At 42.0% G+C, this 16,736-nt stretch overlaps 1 protein-coding gene across 2 annotated transcripts in view; it reads left to right on the plus strand.

Annotated features, from left to right (window-relative positions):
* Positions 1 to 16,736, plus strand: part of LOC139381554 (inactive phospholipase D5-like) — a 104,047-nt gene that overhangs the window by 62,655 nt on the left and 24,656 nt on the right. Inside the window, exons 1-2 of one of the 2 annotated variants that reach the window (XM_071125189.1) lie at positions 3,532 to 3,729; positions 15,478 to 15,614. In XM_071125189.1, the coding sequence (XP_070981290.1) occupies positions 3,700 to 3,729; positions 15,478 to 15,614 (167 nt within the window). In that variant the 5' untranslated portion in view covers positions 3,532 to 3,699. Of the gene's footprint in view, positions 1 to 3,531; positions 3,730 to 15,477; positions 15,615 to 16,736 lie in introns of those variants that run through there. The other variant, XM_071125188.1, reaches the window with a different exon arrangement.

Here is a 16,736-nt window from a genome sequence, read left to right on the forward strand (position 1 = left end):
TGAAGAGATGAGTCTTCAGTAGAGACTTAAAGGTTGAGACCGTCTCTGGCATGGGTAGGCAGACAGTTCCATAAAAATGGAGCTCTATAGGAGAAAGCCCTGCCTCCAGCTGTTTGCTTAGAAATTCTAGGGACAATTAGGAGGCCTGCGTCTTGTGACCGTAGCGTACGTGTAGGTATGTACGGCAGGACCAAATCAGAGAGATAGGTAGGAGCAAGCCCATGTAATGCTTTTTAGGTTAGCAGTAAAACCTTGAAATCAGCCCTTGCTTTGACAGGAAGCCAGTGTAGAGAGGCTAGCACTGGAGTAATATGATCAATTTTTTTGGTTCTAGTCAGGATTCTAGCAGCCGTATTTAGCACTAACTGAAGTTAATTTAGTGCTTTATCCGGGTAGCCGGAAAGTAGAGCATTGCAGTAGTCTAACCTAGAAGTGACAAAAGCATGGATTAATTTTTCTGCATCATTTTTGGACAGAAAGTTTCTGATTTTTGCAATGTTACGTAGATGGAAAAAAGCTGTCCTTGAAATGGTCTTGATATGTTCTTCAAAAGAGAGATCAGGGTCCAGAGTAACGCCGAGGTCCTTCACAGTTTTATTTGAGACGACTGTACAACCATTAAGATTAATTGTCAGATTCAACAGAAGATCTCTTTGTTTCTTGGGACCTAGAACAAGCATCTCTGTTTTGTCCGAGTTTAAAAGTAGAAAGTTTGCAGCCATCCACTTCCTTATGTCTGAAACACATTCTTCTAGCAAGGGCAATTTTGGGGCTTCACCATGTTTCATTGAAATGTACAGCTGTGTATCATCCGCATAGCAGTGAAAGTCAACATTATGTTTTCGAATAACATCCCCAAGAGGTAAAATATATAGTGAAAACAATAGTGGTCCTAAAACGGAACCTTGAGGAACACCGAAATTTACAGTTGATTTGTCAGAGGACAAACCTAGTCTAGTCAAAGCCCAGACCTCAATCCAATTGAGAATCTGTGGTATGACTTAAAGATTGCTGTACACCAGCGGAACCCATCCAACTTGAAGGAGCTGGAGCAGTTTTGCCTTGAAGAATGGGCAAGAATCCCAGTGGCTAGATGTGCCAAGCTTATAGAGACATACCCGAAGAGACTTGCAGCTGTAATTTCTGCAAAAGGTGGCTCACAAAGTATTGACTATAGAGGGGTGAATAGTTATGCACGCTCAAGTTTTCAGTTTTTTTGTCTTATTTATTGTTTGTTTCACAATAAAAATATTTGTATCTTCAAATTGATAGGCATTTTGTGTAAATCAAATGATAAAACCCCCCAAAATCGATTTTAATTCCAGCTTGTAAGGCAACAAAATAGGAAAAATGCCAAGGGGGTGAATACTTTCACAAGCCACTGTATCCTTTGGTCGATGAGTCCAAATTTGAGATTTTTGGTTCCAACGGCCGTGTCTTTGTGAGATGCAGAGTAGGTGAAGGGATTATCTCCCCATGTGTGGTTCCCACCGTGAAGCAGGGAGGAGGAGGTGTGATGGTGCTTTGCTGGTGACACTGTCAGTGATTTATTTAGAATTCAAGGCACACTTAACCCGCATGGATACCACAGCATTATGCAGTCTTATGCAATCCCATCTTGTTTGTGTTTAGTGGGACTATTTGTTTTTCAGCAGGACAATGACCCAACTCCAGGCTTTGTAAGGGCTATTTTACCAAGAAGGAGAGTGATGGAGTGCTGCATCAGATGACCTGGCCACAATCACCTGACCTCAACCCAACTGTGATGTTTGGGATGAGTTGGACCACAGAGTGAAGGAAAAGTAGCCAACAAGTGTTCAGCATATTGCGATCTCCTTTGTTGGAAAAGCATTCCAGGTGAAGAGTGTGCAAAGCTGTCATCGAGGCAAAAGGTGGCTACTTTGAAGAATCTAAAATATATTTTGAATGTAACACTGTTTTGGTTAGTACAAGATTCCGTATGTGTTATTTCATAGTTTTGATGACTACAATGTAGAAAATAGTAAAAATAAAGAAAAACCCTTGAATGAGTAGGAGTGTCCAAACTTTTGACTGGTACTGTAAATTAGATAGGTACTGACCTAGACCATGTGGCAGGCTACATTTTTTCTGTAACATGTTAGTATTGAAATAGTAAATTACTTCTCATAATGCAGACTGGAGTGATGAAAGTTCTTGCAGGGATCAGCGCTAACCTTTAGGCCCAGTACCGATGGAATGAATTGATGGCAATCCCCCGCTGATTGGGTATTGATGAATGTTGCAACAGTAATGCCTCTGCATAAATTGCCAACAGATTGAGACTTGGCTTGTCTCTTGTTTAAGTGGTGATATTACATTAGGAAAGAAACAGTGAGTTGGGTGTCTAGGATAAACTGTAAATTGAGTGACAACAATTATGCTAATGCTAACTGTTGGCAGATAAGCCTGATCACAGCCAATCTTACCATATGATGGTGTACCAGTGATTGTAGATTATATTATCAGATGTGTAGGCTTATAACGTGCATGCTGAAATGGAGGCTTACATGACACTTTCAAGTACAGGATTTGTATAGGTTATCTCACTCCATATCAGCCCTCTTCAACTAAGCTGTTACTATCATTTGTGTCAGAGCTGATTAGGCTACTTATCCTTGAAACCAAAATTCCCCTTGATATTCCATCCCGCCACCTCCTTTCTGCTTGTCTTCATGACAGATGAGATCCAGGTTCCATTGATTGGTTCAGCTATCAAATCAAATCAAATTGTATTTGTCACATACACATGGTTAGCAGATGTTAATGCTGCTAACCACTCACTGTTAATGCAAGTGTAGCTATGTGACTAGCTGTCAGATTGAAACTGAAATATCTGGCATTTCGCCAGACATTCTCCGCACCAATACAGCTATCAATAAGCTGGCTGGACTTGTTTGCCAAGCTCTAAGCCCAACTCATTATCATTAATTCACAGTTCTGACTTTACAGGATCAAATATGTCAAAAGAGTTATGGGCACTATGTTAATGTGAGGATCAGTTTGCAGTAGCCTATACAGAATGTAGGCTACATGAATCTGATATTGCCATTTGCTTGTTCCTTAGTTGAATTTCCATGTCAATCTTGGTCCTGGGGTACCTGGGGCTCTGCAACATTTCTGAAGTCGCACTGTTGTGTCGCACTTTTGTGTCATGGTGTCACACATTCCTCTGTGAGGCTTTTAACCAGCCTTTGGACAAAACCAAACCAGTATAACAAATTATTCATTTTAAACCAACACAACCCAACTTGAGCATCTCTGCACTTCTAGATGGAAATATCAGGGCCATGGAAAAATGGTACCATTTGCACTGTAAGTATCTTGTCTGGGCCATCAGCCAACATGAATACAGTCTGTCCTTCACTCTGGAAATGGAAAAGGAGTGAGCGTGTCCAGCGAAAGACCATATATCCCAGAGTGCCTAGCCTTGATGTGCTGAGTATGTGCAGAGACTCATCCGGCTGACAGGACACACTGTCCTGACTCACTGGCTCAGGGGACCTACACACTGTCATTTAAAGAGGAGGCACAGTACTGTAGTGAACAACACTGTGTGATGGGCATAGCGGTAGAAAGACAGTGAATAAGAAGACAGGAGCCAGGAGACTGAGGAACCAGACACTGTTTGGACTAGGTGGTGGGTGCATTTGCCAGCACTTTGTTGCAGGTGTCAGAGATATGCACGCCGAAGACACAGTGCAACATCAGGTGATGAGAAATCTTTTATATTGTGGTCTGGGGAATAGTTCAATGACACAAATGTTGTAAATCATTGTGCTTGTAAATAAGTATGTTATATAATTATTAATTATTGAAAATGGTTTCAATAATTTATTTTAGGTATGCTTTTGTTTGTTCTGATGGCAGCAGCAGTTCTATGGAACTTAACTGAATCAATTTAAAAGTCCTTGAACTCCATTTTAGGGGCAATCCTAATCTATCAATTCAATATCGTGATTACAGATTGTTTGCTTAAGTTTGATCAATTTCACTGTGAATTAGTGTACCAATAAATTGATCCCACTTGAATGTTTGATAAATGAGGCTGATTTAAGGGTATGATCTCTTGTGTGTTGCTTTGAAACAACATGTATGTACTGTATGTTGGTACATTACGTAACATGTAAACAAGAACATATATGAAGATTTTCCTGTGGGCTCACCCAACGGAGGGCCCTCACTCTGTTCTTGGTACAACATAATTTAATATCCACTGGATAACTGGATAACTCTTCTTAATGTAATAACTTTTAAGTAGTATATAAAATAAAGCCATACAGTGCCTTGCGAAAGTATTCGGCCCCCTTGAACTTTGCAACCTTTTGCCACATTTCAGGCTTCAAACATAAAGATATAAAACTGTATTTTTTTGTGAAGAATCAACAACAAGTGGGACACAATCATGAAGTGGAACGACATTTATTGGATATTTCAAACTTTTTTAACAAATCAAAAACTGAAAAATTGGGCGTGCAAAATTATTCAGCCCCCTTAAGTTAATACTTTGTAGCGCCACCTTTTGCTGCGATTACAGCTGTAAGTCGCTTGGGGTATGTCTCTATCAGTTTTGCACATCGAGAGACTGAAATTTTTCCCATTCCTCCTTGCAAAACAGCTCGAGCTCAGTGAGGTTGGATGGAGAGCATTTGTGAACAGCAGTTTTCAGTTCTTTCCACAGATTCTCGATTGGATTCAGGTCTGGACTTTGACTTGCCCATTATAACACCTGGATATGTTTATTTTTGAACCATTCCATTGTAGATTTTGCTTTATGTTTTGGATCATTGTCTTGTTGGAAGACAAATCTCCGTCCCAGTCTCAGGTCTTTTGCAGACTCCATCAGGTTTTCTTCCAGAATGGTCCTGTATTTGGCTCCATCCATCTTCCCATCAATTTTAACCATCTTCCCTGTCCCTGCTGAAGAAAAGCAGGCCCAAACCATGATGCTGCCACCACCATGTTTGACAGTGGGGATGGTGTGTTCAGGGTGATGAGCTGTGTTGCTTTTATGCCAAACATAACATTTTGCATTGTTGCCAAAAAGTTAAATTTTGGTTTCATCTGACCAGAGCACCTTCTTCCACATGTTTGGTGTGTCTCCCAGGTGGCTTGTGGCAAACTTTAAACGACACTTTTTATGGATATCTTTTAGAAATGGCTTTCTTCTTGCCACTCTTCCATAAAGGCCAGATTTGTGCAATATACGACTGATTGTTGTCCTATGGACAGAGTCTCCCACCTCAGCTGTAGATCTCTGCAGTTCATCCAGAGTGATCATGGGCCTCTTGGCTGCATCTCTGATCAGTCTTCTCCTTGTATGAGCTGAAAGTTTAGAGGGACGGCCAGGTCTTGGTAGATTTGCAGTGGTCTGATACTCCTTCCATTTCAATATTATCGCTTGCACAGTGCTCCTTGGGATGTTTAAAGCTTGGGAAATCTTTTTGTATCCAAATCCGGCTTTAAACTTCTTCACAACAGTATCTCGGACCTGCCTGGTGTGTTCCTTGTTCTTCATGATGCTCTCTGCGCTTTTAACGGACCTCTGAGACTATCACAGTGCAGGTGCATTTATACGGAGACTTGATTACACACAGGTGGATTGTATTTATCATCATTAGTCATTTAGGTCAACATTGGATCATTCAGAGATCCTCACTGAACTTCTGGAGAGAGTTTGCTGCACTGAAAGTAAAGGGGCTGAATAATTTTGCACGCCCAATTTTTCAGTTTTTGATTTGTTAAAAAAGTTTGAAATATCCAATAAATGTCGTTCCACATCATGATTGTGTCCCACTTGTTGTTGATTCTTCACAAAAAAATACAGTTTTATATCTTTATGTTTGAAGCCTGAAATGTGGCAAAAGGTCGCAAAGTTCAAGGGGGCCGAATACTTTCGCAAGGCACTGTACATGTAGATATGGTTAAAGTGGCTATGCACACATGATGAACAGAGAGTAGCAGTAGTGTAAAAGAGGTGTTGGCAGGTGGTGGGTGGCGGGACACAATGCAGATAGTCTGGTTAGCCAATGTGCACATTGGAATTCATTCCAATTCTTTCATCCCGGTGTGTTTGTCAGTGTTCATCATGAGTCTCAGCACCCACAACAATCTACCAAAGGCATCATCAGAGCCCTTTTTCCGAAAAGCATCTTAAGGCTTAAGGCTAAGTTCATTGTTAGATAGGAGCAGCGTTGGGCCTCCTAATTGGCGCAGCGATCTAAGGCACTGCATCACATTGGCTAGCTGTGCCACTAGAGATTCTGGATTCGAGTGCAGGCTCTGTTGTAGCCGGCCGCAACCGGGAGACCCATGGTGCGGCGCACAATTAGCCCAGCGTCGTCTGGGTTCGGGCAGGGTTTGGTCGGCAGAGATGTCCTTGTCCCATCGCACACTAAAGCGCACATCCAGTGGCGGGCCGGGCACAGTACATGCTGACACGGTCGTCGGTGCAATCGGTGCTTTGGTCAAACACAACAGGGAACCCCAAAAAATATATTCATAAAAATAGTAGTGCACTGGGCCTTTACTAATCCTGTATTAGCAGACCTACAGTATTTAGACTTCTGCAGCGCAGGCAACATTTTTTGGTGTGCCAAATCTGTAACTTTAGTGTGTTTTTATTGGGTAAGCAATAGAATAATCCGCCTCAATATTTGCAACCATAGTGGGCTTATCTCTCTAGGAGTCGATCCGTCATCAGTATTGTACAACAATTATAATGTTAAGGAAAGATTTTGAACGGAGAAAGTTGATCCGAGAGCAGTTACTACCTATCTTTCGATCCTATCAGTATCAACGTATGTTCCAACGACTCAATTATCTCTGCAGGGTGTTTTGGGAAACGCATGTGACATATTCATCCATTGTTTGAAAGATGCATCTTTAAAATACTTGTCAGCCTAAATTCCATCGCTATTGGGAAACCGGGCCCTGTTCTTTAACAAGTACCAAGTTGGTAGATGTCAACAAGTGCTGTAGGCCTCGACTTTCCCTACTAAATTAGAATGGAAGATCCTCTCACAAGAATGCAGATGGGAAATTGAGTGTAGCATATAGTTATACTCTGCTTCTTGCTTGTCTGTACAACATGCCAAGTTCCATAAGAAATCCTCCTCTTCGATTAGATGTTCCTCAGAAAAAGATAAATCATTGTCTTTTTTTTTAATGGGAAAGTAAGGTGTGTTTACAAAGAAGTCACGATTGAAAAACCTGACATTAGCAAAAGCCCAGAGTAATATTTCCAATCTAAGTCAGTTGTCATTGCTTTTCCTGTTTTACATTTTTGAGCACTTATGTTCAACACAAGTGTATAACTACTTTTTCTTACACAGTTTAATATTTATATCATGTAATTTCCCCTGCCCTTTCTGTTACAAGTTGTATCTCTGGATGTGCATGTGTTTGGCTTCTAGGTGTTCTGAAGGTGAGGCTGGTGAGTGATGACAGTTCTTCTGGTACAGGGACTGTGGTAGACCAACCTTGTGGGTGGGTAGAGGTTAAAACTGAGTGCTTAGAGATCTCTGGGACTTGATGAAGGGATGTTGTAGGTTACTGAACCCGTACAGAAGAGGTGTGCAGCCATCTGTTAATCACTGCTGAGAGCCAAGTATGAATTAAAGCATGTATTTCTGCTTTTTAGTTATTTCAATTATCTTCTTATAAATATGACCGACCCAAGGGAAGCACATTTAGATTGTAGCTTCTATGAAACCAACCATAAATCCCTGATTGTCAGGCCCTGTCAGTTTCGATCAGTATAGCTCAACACTTGAAGTATATGCTGAAAGAAAGACAAATCTGGTTTGTTGGGAGCATAAGCTGTATAGCTGGATAGCTGTATACATGCTAAAGTGTTAAGGGACAGCATTTTCCAATTCTTGTACTGTATGTAGGCTGAAGTCAATGGCTGAAGTCAACAGGCAAACGCTCCAGCTGTTCATCTATTCTGGAATCACATTTTCAGCGAGTACAAATGAAATGGAAAATGAAGTTGCATCTCTGGTCACAGCAGTGGCTTACAGATAATTGGCTTGCATCTAAACAATCTCTGGTCACAGCAGTGGTTTACAGATACTTGGCTTGCCTCAAAACAATCTCTGGTCACAGCAGTGGTTTACAGATACTTGGTTTGCCTCTAAACAATCTCTGGTCACAGCAGTGGTTTACAGATACTTGACTTGCCTCAAAAACAAGACTGGCTGTTCAAATGTTCATGAAACAATGCGTCCACGCCATGGGACTTCATTCTCTACAGAGGTTCTCCAATGTTTAGAGTCCACTTTAGTCAAATTATTCCAGGATATAAAAACATAACACTATACGAGGTCTGAGTGTTTTCCCTCTACCTGTACCCCTTTCCTTCGAGAAGTATAAGGGCATGGTAGCTCTAAAATAGGAGTAGTCTGTAGCTCTAAAATAGGAATAATCATCCCCTGACATTTGCCTGCCTTTTGCTTGTGTACAGTAAGACACAAAATTGACTATGGGTGTCTAAGAAAATAAGTTGTGACTCGTCTAGACATTTACATTACCCTTTTCAATATTACAGTAATCTAATTAGTTAAAATGCTCTAAATGAATGATACCACAGAACCATGACTACCATGGTAAAATAGTTTTAATTCACCTTACATAACATTCTGAAAGCGAGTTGACTGTAACGGCAGTGAATACACACAAGTTGGGAAAATAACTGTTATGGGCCAACTTTCCACTGCATCCTTCACCTCTAACATTTTCGCCTAATGTTTTAATCCTTGATGAAGAAACACCCTCTATTCAGCACGCATCTACAGTATACCTCAGGTCCCTGAATGTGAATGCACATCCAGGTCGACCTTCCCTTCAATTGGGTGTGTGACTGATGGGCACCCTGCCAGCTGACATGTACCAGTCAGCCTTTTCACAGGGACTATAACTTTGAAGCTTTTAAAGCACTTTGAGCAGGCTTGCGGCTTCACGCAAAGTCAGTCCAGCCTCTTAATAGTGAGGGTGGGACCCAATGAGGTGTCTAATGTCTTTGTCGAAGATGTGGTCTGTTGCCTCAATCAATCAAATATATTTTATAGAGCCCTTTTTATATCAGCAGTTGTCAAAAAGGGCTTGACAGATACCCAACCTAAAACCCCAAAGAGCAAGCAATGCAGATGTAGAAGCACAGTGGCGAGAAGAAACTCCCCTAGAAGGCATTAATCAAGTAGAAATGTATTGTGTTCCGGTTCCTATAGCCATTTGGATACTTGTTTCATTAGGAGTAGACTTTTGTGTTCAGAGATTGAAGTCCCTATATAATCCTCTATACTTATATTCATATTACTGGACATTGCTGTGTGATACTTAGTTGTCATAAGGTGGGCAGTGCTGTTTGTACTCAGTGTTCTTGTTGGTGGTGATTACTGTTTCTTTCTCAGTCTTACCAAAGTGGGCGTTATTGTTTAACAGGATGTTCACCGAGGAGGGCACGGCTGTTTTTCAGCAAGGGAGAACGATTTTGGTAATGGAGGGTCTATTGACTCTGGCCCCTTTCCAGAGGCAGATATCTGCCAGTGTCTCAAGTGCACATACAATATGACCCCTCCCAGCAACACAAACATAATTCACATATATGTCCTAATGTGCCCACAGGGGTCCTATATGATCATGTTAGAGAAATGTATATGTACAACTATAACTGTTTTTTTGTTGTATTGAACTTGGTGATGCTACCCATGTAATGGCCCTTTGTGTTCAAGGGTAAATATGGTTGGTTCCCTTTACAGCAGTTAGAGATGGGGACATTTGATTTGATATTGTTTTATTTACAGGCTTGATGTTTTGGAGTAATTAGGTCATGATTGTAAATCAATGGCACAATAAACAATGTTTTGGTTGGAGTTATGATTTACCACTGTACAAAGTGCATTGGGTATACTTTTAATCGATACGGATAACATGAGAATATACTGTACATGAAGGAATATTTCAATGGATATTATGTGATGTTATGGTTCACTTTTTCTACCCTCCAAGGACACCCAAGTATGTAAAAACAGGACAAACAAAATCCTAGCAATAAAATATACTATAAACTGACCAGGTCACTGAGGAAACTATAACCTGGGGTTTTTGGAATATAAAGTGTCACTAGACGATACAATATATGGCTATCCAATACTTTCTCATTATAAGTGAGCCCCCCTCGGCAATAGCCTATATCAGGGCTCTCCAACCCTGTTCCTGGAGAGCTACCATGCTGTAGGTTTTCGCTCCAACCCTAATCTAGCTCATGTTATTCTAATAAATAGCTGGGTTATAAACTGAATCAGGTTAGTTACAACTAGGGTTGGAGTGAAGACCTACAGGAGGGTAGCTCTCTGGGAACACGGTTGGAGAGTCTTGGCCTACAGTATATAATAAGCAAACACACACAGAACAGGCTCCGGAGGAGATGGCTGTCGTTTTTCGGGCTCCTAACCAATTGTGCTATTGTGTGTGGTATTTCGTGTAACTTATTTTGTACATAATGTTTCTGCCACTGGCTCTCAGGACCTAAAATAGCTTCTGAATATCAGAACAGTGATTACTCTCCTCATACAATGATTGTTTTCTTAATAACAAGTCGGACGCAAAGGATTTACTTCAGACACTGGACAAGGCCAAAATCCCTGTCCTTCGCATGAAGAAGAGACGGAGATATAGGGGACGTAGGTCGGGATGCCTTATAAGAATCCAACGGAGATTGGGGAATCCGCCTCTACAATCCGCACTATTAGCCAACGTACAATTATTGGATAATAAACTGGATGAGCTCCAATCAAGACTATCCTACCAACAGGACATTTAAAAACTGTAATCTTATGTTTCACCGAGACGTGGCTGAACGACGACATGGATAACATACAGCTGGCTGGGTTTTCCGTGCATCGGCAAGATAGAACAGCTGCCTCCGATAAGACAAGGGGTGGTGGTCTGTGTCTATTTGTCAACAACAGCTGGTGCACGAAATCTAATATTAAGGAAGTCTCAAGGTTTTGCTCGCCTGAGGTAGAGTATCTCATGATAAGCTGTAGACCACACTATTTACCAAGAGAGTTTTCTTCAATATTTTTCGTAAGCTGTCCATATGCCACCACAAACCGATGCTGGCACTAAGACCCAACTCAACGAGCTGTATAAAACCATAAGCAAACAAGAAAATGCTCATCCAGAGGCGGTGCTCCTAGTGGCCGGGGACTTTAATGCAGGGAAACTTAAATCCATTTTACCTCATTTCTACCAGCATGTTACATGTGCAACCAGAGGGGAAAAAACTCTAGACCACCTTTACTCGACACACAGAGACGTGTACAAAGCTCTCCCTCCCCCTCCATTTGGCAAATCTGACCTTATCTCTATCCTCCTGATTCCTGCTTACAAGCAAAAACTAAAGCAGGAAGTACCAGTAACTCACTCCATACGGAAGTGGTCAGATGACACAGATGCTAAGCTACAGGACTGTTTTGCTGGAATATGTTTTTCGTGATTCTTCCGATGACACCACATCAAATAAAATAACATTGTATTGGTCACATACACGTGTTTAGCAGACGCTATTGTGGGTGTTTCTAGCTCCAACAGTGCAGTAATATCTAACAATTAATATCTAATAATTTCACAACAATACACACAATACACACAAATCTAAAGTATAGGAATGGAATTAACAATATATAACAATCGGTCACTGGCTTCATCAATAAGTGCATTGATAATGTCATCCCTACAATGACCATATGTACATAACCCTACCAGAAGCCATGGATTACAAGCAACATCCGCACTGAGCTAAAGGGTAGAGCTGCCACTTTCAAGGAATCCCGTTATGCCCTCCAACGAACCATCAAACAGGCAAAGCGTCAATTTAGGACTAAGATTGAATCCTACCACACCGGCTCCGACACTCGTCGGATGTGACAGGGCTATTACGGACTAGAAAGGGAAGCACAGTCGCAAGCTTCCCAGTGACACAAGCCTACCAGATGAGCTAAATGACTTCTATGCGTGCTTCGAGGCAAGCAACACTGAAGCATACATATGAGAGCACCAGCTGTTCCATGACAACTGTGTGATCACGCTCTTCGTAGCCAACGTGAGTAAGACCTTTAAACAGATCAACATTCTCAAGGCCGCAAGGCCAGACGGATTACCAGGACGTGTACTCAAAGCATGCGCTGACCAACTGTCAAGTGTCTTCACTGACATTTTCAACCTGTACCTGACCGAGTCTGTAATACCAACATGTTTTAAGCAGACCACCATAATCCCTGTGCCCAAGAACACCAAGGTAATCTTCCTAAATGACTACTGACCCGTAGCACTCACATCTGTAGCCATGAAGTGATTTGAAGGGCTGATCATGTCTAACATCAACAGCATTATCCCAGAAACCCTATACCCACTCCAATTTGCATACCGCCGCAACAGATCCACACTGCCCTTTTCCACCTGGACAGATGGAACCCCTACATGAGAATGCTATTCACTGACTACAGCTCAGTGTTCAACCCCACAGTGCCCTTAAAGCTCATCACTAAGCTAAGGACTGGGACTAAAAACCTCCCTCTGCAACTGGATCCTGGACTTCCTGATGGGTCACCCCCAGGTGGTAATGGTAGGTTAAAACACATCTACCACGCTGATCCTCAACATGGGGGCCCCTCAGGGGTGTGTGCTCAGTCCTTTCCTGTGCTCCCTGTTCACCCATAACTGCATGGCCAAGCACGACTCCAACACCATCATTAAGTTTGCAGACGACACAACAGTGGTAGGCCTGATCACCGACAACGATGAGACAGTCTATAGGGAGGAGGTCAGAGACCTGGCAGTGTGGTGGCAGGATAACAAGCTCTCCCTCAACGTGATCAAGACAAAGGAGATGATCGTGGATTACAGGAAAGGAGGGCCGAGCACTCCCCCATTCTCATCGACGGGGCTGTAGTGGAGCAGGTTGAGAGCTTCAAATTCCTTGTTGTTCACATCACCAACAAACTATCATGGTCCAAACACCCCAAGACAGTCATGAAGAGGGCACGACAATGCCTATTCCCCTCAGGAGACTGAAGAGATTCTGCAAGGGTCCTCAGATCCTCAAAAAGTTATACAGCTGCACCATCAAGAGCATCCTGACTGGTTGCATCTCCGCCTGGTATGGCAACTACTCTGCCACCAACCGCAAGGCGCTACCGAAGGAAATGTGTACAGCCTAGTACATCACTGGGGCTAATCTTCCTGACATCCAGGACTTCTATACCAAGCGGTGTCAGAGGAAGGCCCTAAACATTCCCAAAGACTCCAGCCACCCTAGTCATAGACTGTTCTCACTGCTACCGCACAGCAAGTGGTACCGGAGTGGCAAGTCTAGGTCCAAAAGGCATTTTAACAGATTATACCCCCTAGCCATAAGACTTCTGAGCATCTAATAAAATGGCTACCCCCAACCCCTCCCAACCCCCCTCACCATTTTTACGCTGCTGCTACTCTGTTTATTATCTATGCAGTCACTTTACCTCTACCTACATGTACATATTACTTCAATTACCTTGACTAACCGGTACCCCCTGTATATATCCTCATTACTGTTATTTTATTGTTGCTCTTTAATTTGTTATTTTTACATTTTATTCTTATTCTTTATTTTTTATAGTTTATTTTAGTAAAACCACATTATTGATAAAGGGCTTTTAAGTAAGCATTTCACTGTAAGGCCTACACCTGTTTTGTGTTCCCGACCGGTCTAAGGCACTGCATCTCAGTGCTAGAGTCGTCCCTACAGACCCAGGTTCGAATCCAGACTGTATCACATCCAGCCATGATTGGGAGTCCCATAGGGTGGCGCACAATTAGCCCAGCATTGTCCGGGTTAGGGTTTGGCCGGGGTAGGCCGTCATTGTAAATTTTGAATTTGTTCTTAATTGACCTACCTTGTTAAATAAAGATGAAATTAAATAAAAACCTGTTGTATTCGGTGCATGTGACAAACAAAATGTGATTTGATCTTGATTTGATAAACACCCTTTAGTGGGTGGGTAGATAACGGTCTCTGTAATGTTTATGTAATAACTTGGTAATTAACTATTAAATGAATTACAGCAACCACATTCGTTTGCTGATTGTTATGTTTGAGTGGATCAGTCGCTAAATGCATGGTCTGTCACCATAAGTGTGTTTTCAAGTTTTCTTTATGCCCCATGGCATTGAAGCTTATGATTAACTTGATAGATCAGTAAAGGCCATTTCAAATTCTGAGCAACCACATGTAAGTAGCCTAAGGAGCAATTATAATTCATGTATAAATGATGTTAATTATAAATCCACAGTACATTTCCCAGTTCAACATCAGCATATCTTTCTATGGGCACATGTTGTTTATCAGCTGGTGCCCTTTGAGGATCATAATTAGCAGAGTGAATATAGCTTAGCACTCTCACATCATCAGATGATGCACAGAGGAGCTGAAACATGTTAGGGGTAACATTTTTATATTATTTTACCTTTATTTAACTAGGCAGTCAGTTAAGAACAAATTCTTATTTTCAATGACGGCCTAGGAACAGTGGGTTAACTGCCTTTTCAGGGGCAGAACGACAGATTTGTACCTTGTCAGCTCGGGGGTTTGAACTTGCAACCTTCCGGTTACTAGTCCAACCACTAGGCTACCCTGCCGCCCCATTGACACTGAACATGCCATCTAAGCATAATTAGTAACAAGGGTGCACCATTAGCATACATAATATTGTTCACACAGTTTCCACTGGCATATTTACTTTAATAAAAATGCATTTGACTACATTAGACCTCAAGACCTTGTTATTGATATACCCACAATTATTTTATTAGATGATCTGTCTGAGAGAGACTAATAAATACAGTGTTGTGATGATATACTGTATAAAATGCAGATTTTCTGCCATTACAATATCCCTTTTTCAGGCTTAGCCAAGGTCCAAGTGTCCCATGTGATTTGGACAAGCCCCGAGCAGTACTTTCTCATAAATGATTGATTTAGGGCAGAATCAACCTGTTTTCATTAGATCACTCTACCACCAGCCCTGCCCTCCCTGTAACTACTTTGTTCTCCCTTTTCCCATCATTATCCTTCCAACCAAGGGTCACCTTTTCACCATATGGATCCAGGATGCAGCCTAAATATGTCAAGTTAGTGGCTATAAATACCAGGTTGGAATTAAAAGGCCTCTTCAGTGGGTTCCCTGTTGGCTTCTCTTCTCCATATGGTAGAGCCATATGGTGGAGCCTGAACATGTGGCCATGCACAGTATGTACATGTTTGTGTAAAATTCCCCTGGTAACACGCTGCTATCATTTATGATTTGCTGTGTGGTGCAATACATCAGGCTGTGTGAGTGCAAGGTTGGGGCACTTTGACCATCTCTAGGCGAAATAAAAATAACAAACAGTCAATGTGTTTCTTCTCTTTTGCAGTCTCAGCAGAAATGCATCGTAATCTTCGCTTTGGTGTGCTGTTTCGCTGTCCTGGTGGCCTTGATCTTCTCGGCGGTGGATGTCTGGGGAGAGGATGAAGACGGTATAACAGAAGAGAACTGTAACAAGAACTGCAGGTGAGATATCTTCCAGCCATCACAATCTCTCAATTTCGATATTATATTAATCTGCCTCTCTCTATACACTATAATAACACTGTCAATCAAGTATGTTATTTCAGCTGGATACATAAATACACTATACATACAAAAGTATGTGGACACCTCTTCAAATTAGTCGATTTGGCTGTTTCAGCCACACCCGTTGCTGACAGGTGTATAAAATTGAGCACACAGCCATGCAATCTTCACAGACAAACATTGGCCGTAGAATGGCATTATTGAAGAGCTCCGTCAATTTCAACGTGGCACCGTCATAGGATGCCACCTTTCCAACAAGTCATTTTAAAGTTTGGTGGAAGAGGAATAATGGTCTGGGGCTGTTTTTCATGGTTCAGGCTAGGCCACTTAGTTCCAGTGAAGAGACATCTTTGTTTCAGCAGGACAATGCCCCTGTGCACAAAGCGAGGTCCATACAGAAATGGTTTGTCAAGATCGGTGTGGAAGAACTTCACTGGTCTGCAGTGAGCCCTGACCTCAACTCCAATGAACACCTTTGGGATCAATTGGAACGCCGACTGCGTGCCAGGCCAAATCGTTCAAAAATAGCGCCAAACCTCATTAATGTTCTTGTGGCTGAAGGGAAGCTTGTCCCCGCAGCAATGTTCCAACATTTAGTGGAAAGGCTTCCCAGAAGCTTAGAGGCTGTTATAGCAACAAAGGGGGGACCAGCTCCAAAGTAATGACCATGATTTTGTAATGAGATGTTCGACGAGCAGGTTTCCACATACTTTTTGTCATGTAGTGTACACTATTCCCTTTGAATGCATTCCATTGCTAGCCCATCAACATGATACCGGCAATCAGGCTTGTGTGTATTTCAGCCAGACAAAAGAGTATAGGGAATGAATCCTCCAATTTCATGGTGCATGTAGCCATGTCTTCCTTTGCAGATTCATTTGAGGCAGGCAGGCACATGGTTGGTTATTACTCTATTGGACTCTACTCTCTGTTCCATTAGTAAATCATCTGCCTGTGTGCACTGGCTCAGGTTGCTTGTTACCAGAATCTCTCTCCCTCTCCAGACATTTATCTGCGCCCTCAAGAGCAATCTGTCCGACATCTCTCTCCTCAATGAAG

This window comes from Oncorhynchus clarkii, chromosome 23 (assembly GCF_045791955.1).
Source record: "Oncorhynchus clarkii lewisi isolate Uvic-CL-2024 chromosome 23, UVic_Ocla_1.0, whole genome shotgun sequence".
Lineage (NCBI taxonomy): Eukaryota > Metazoa > Chordata > Actinopteri > Salmoniformes > Salmonidae > Oncorhynchus > Oncorhynchus clarkii.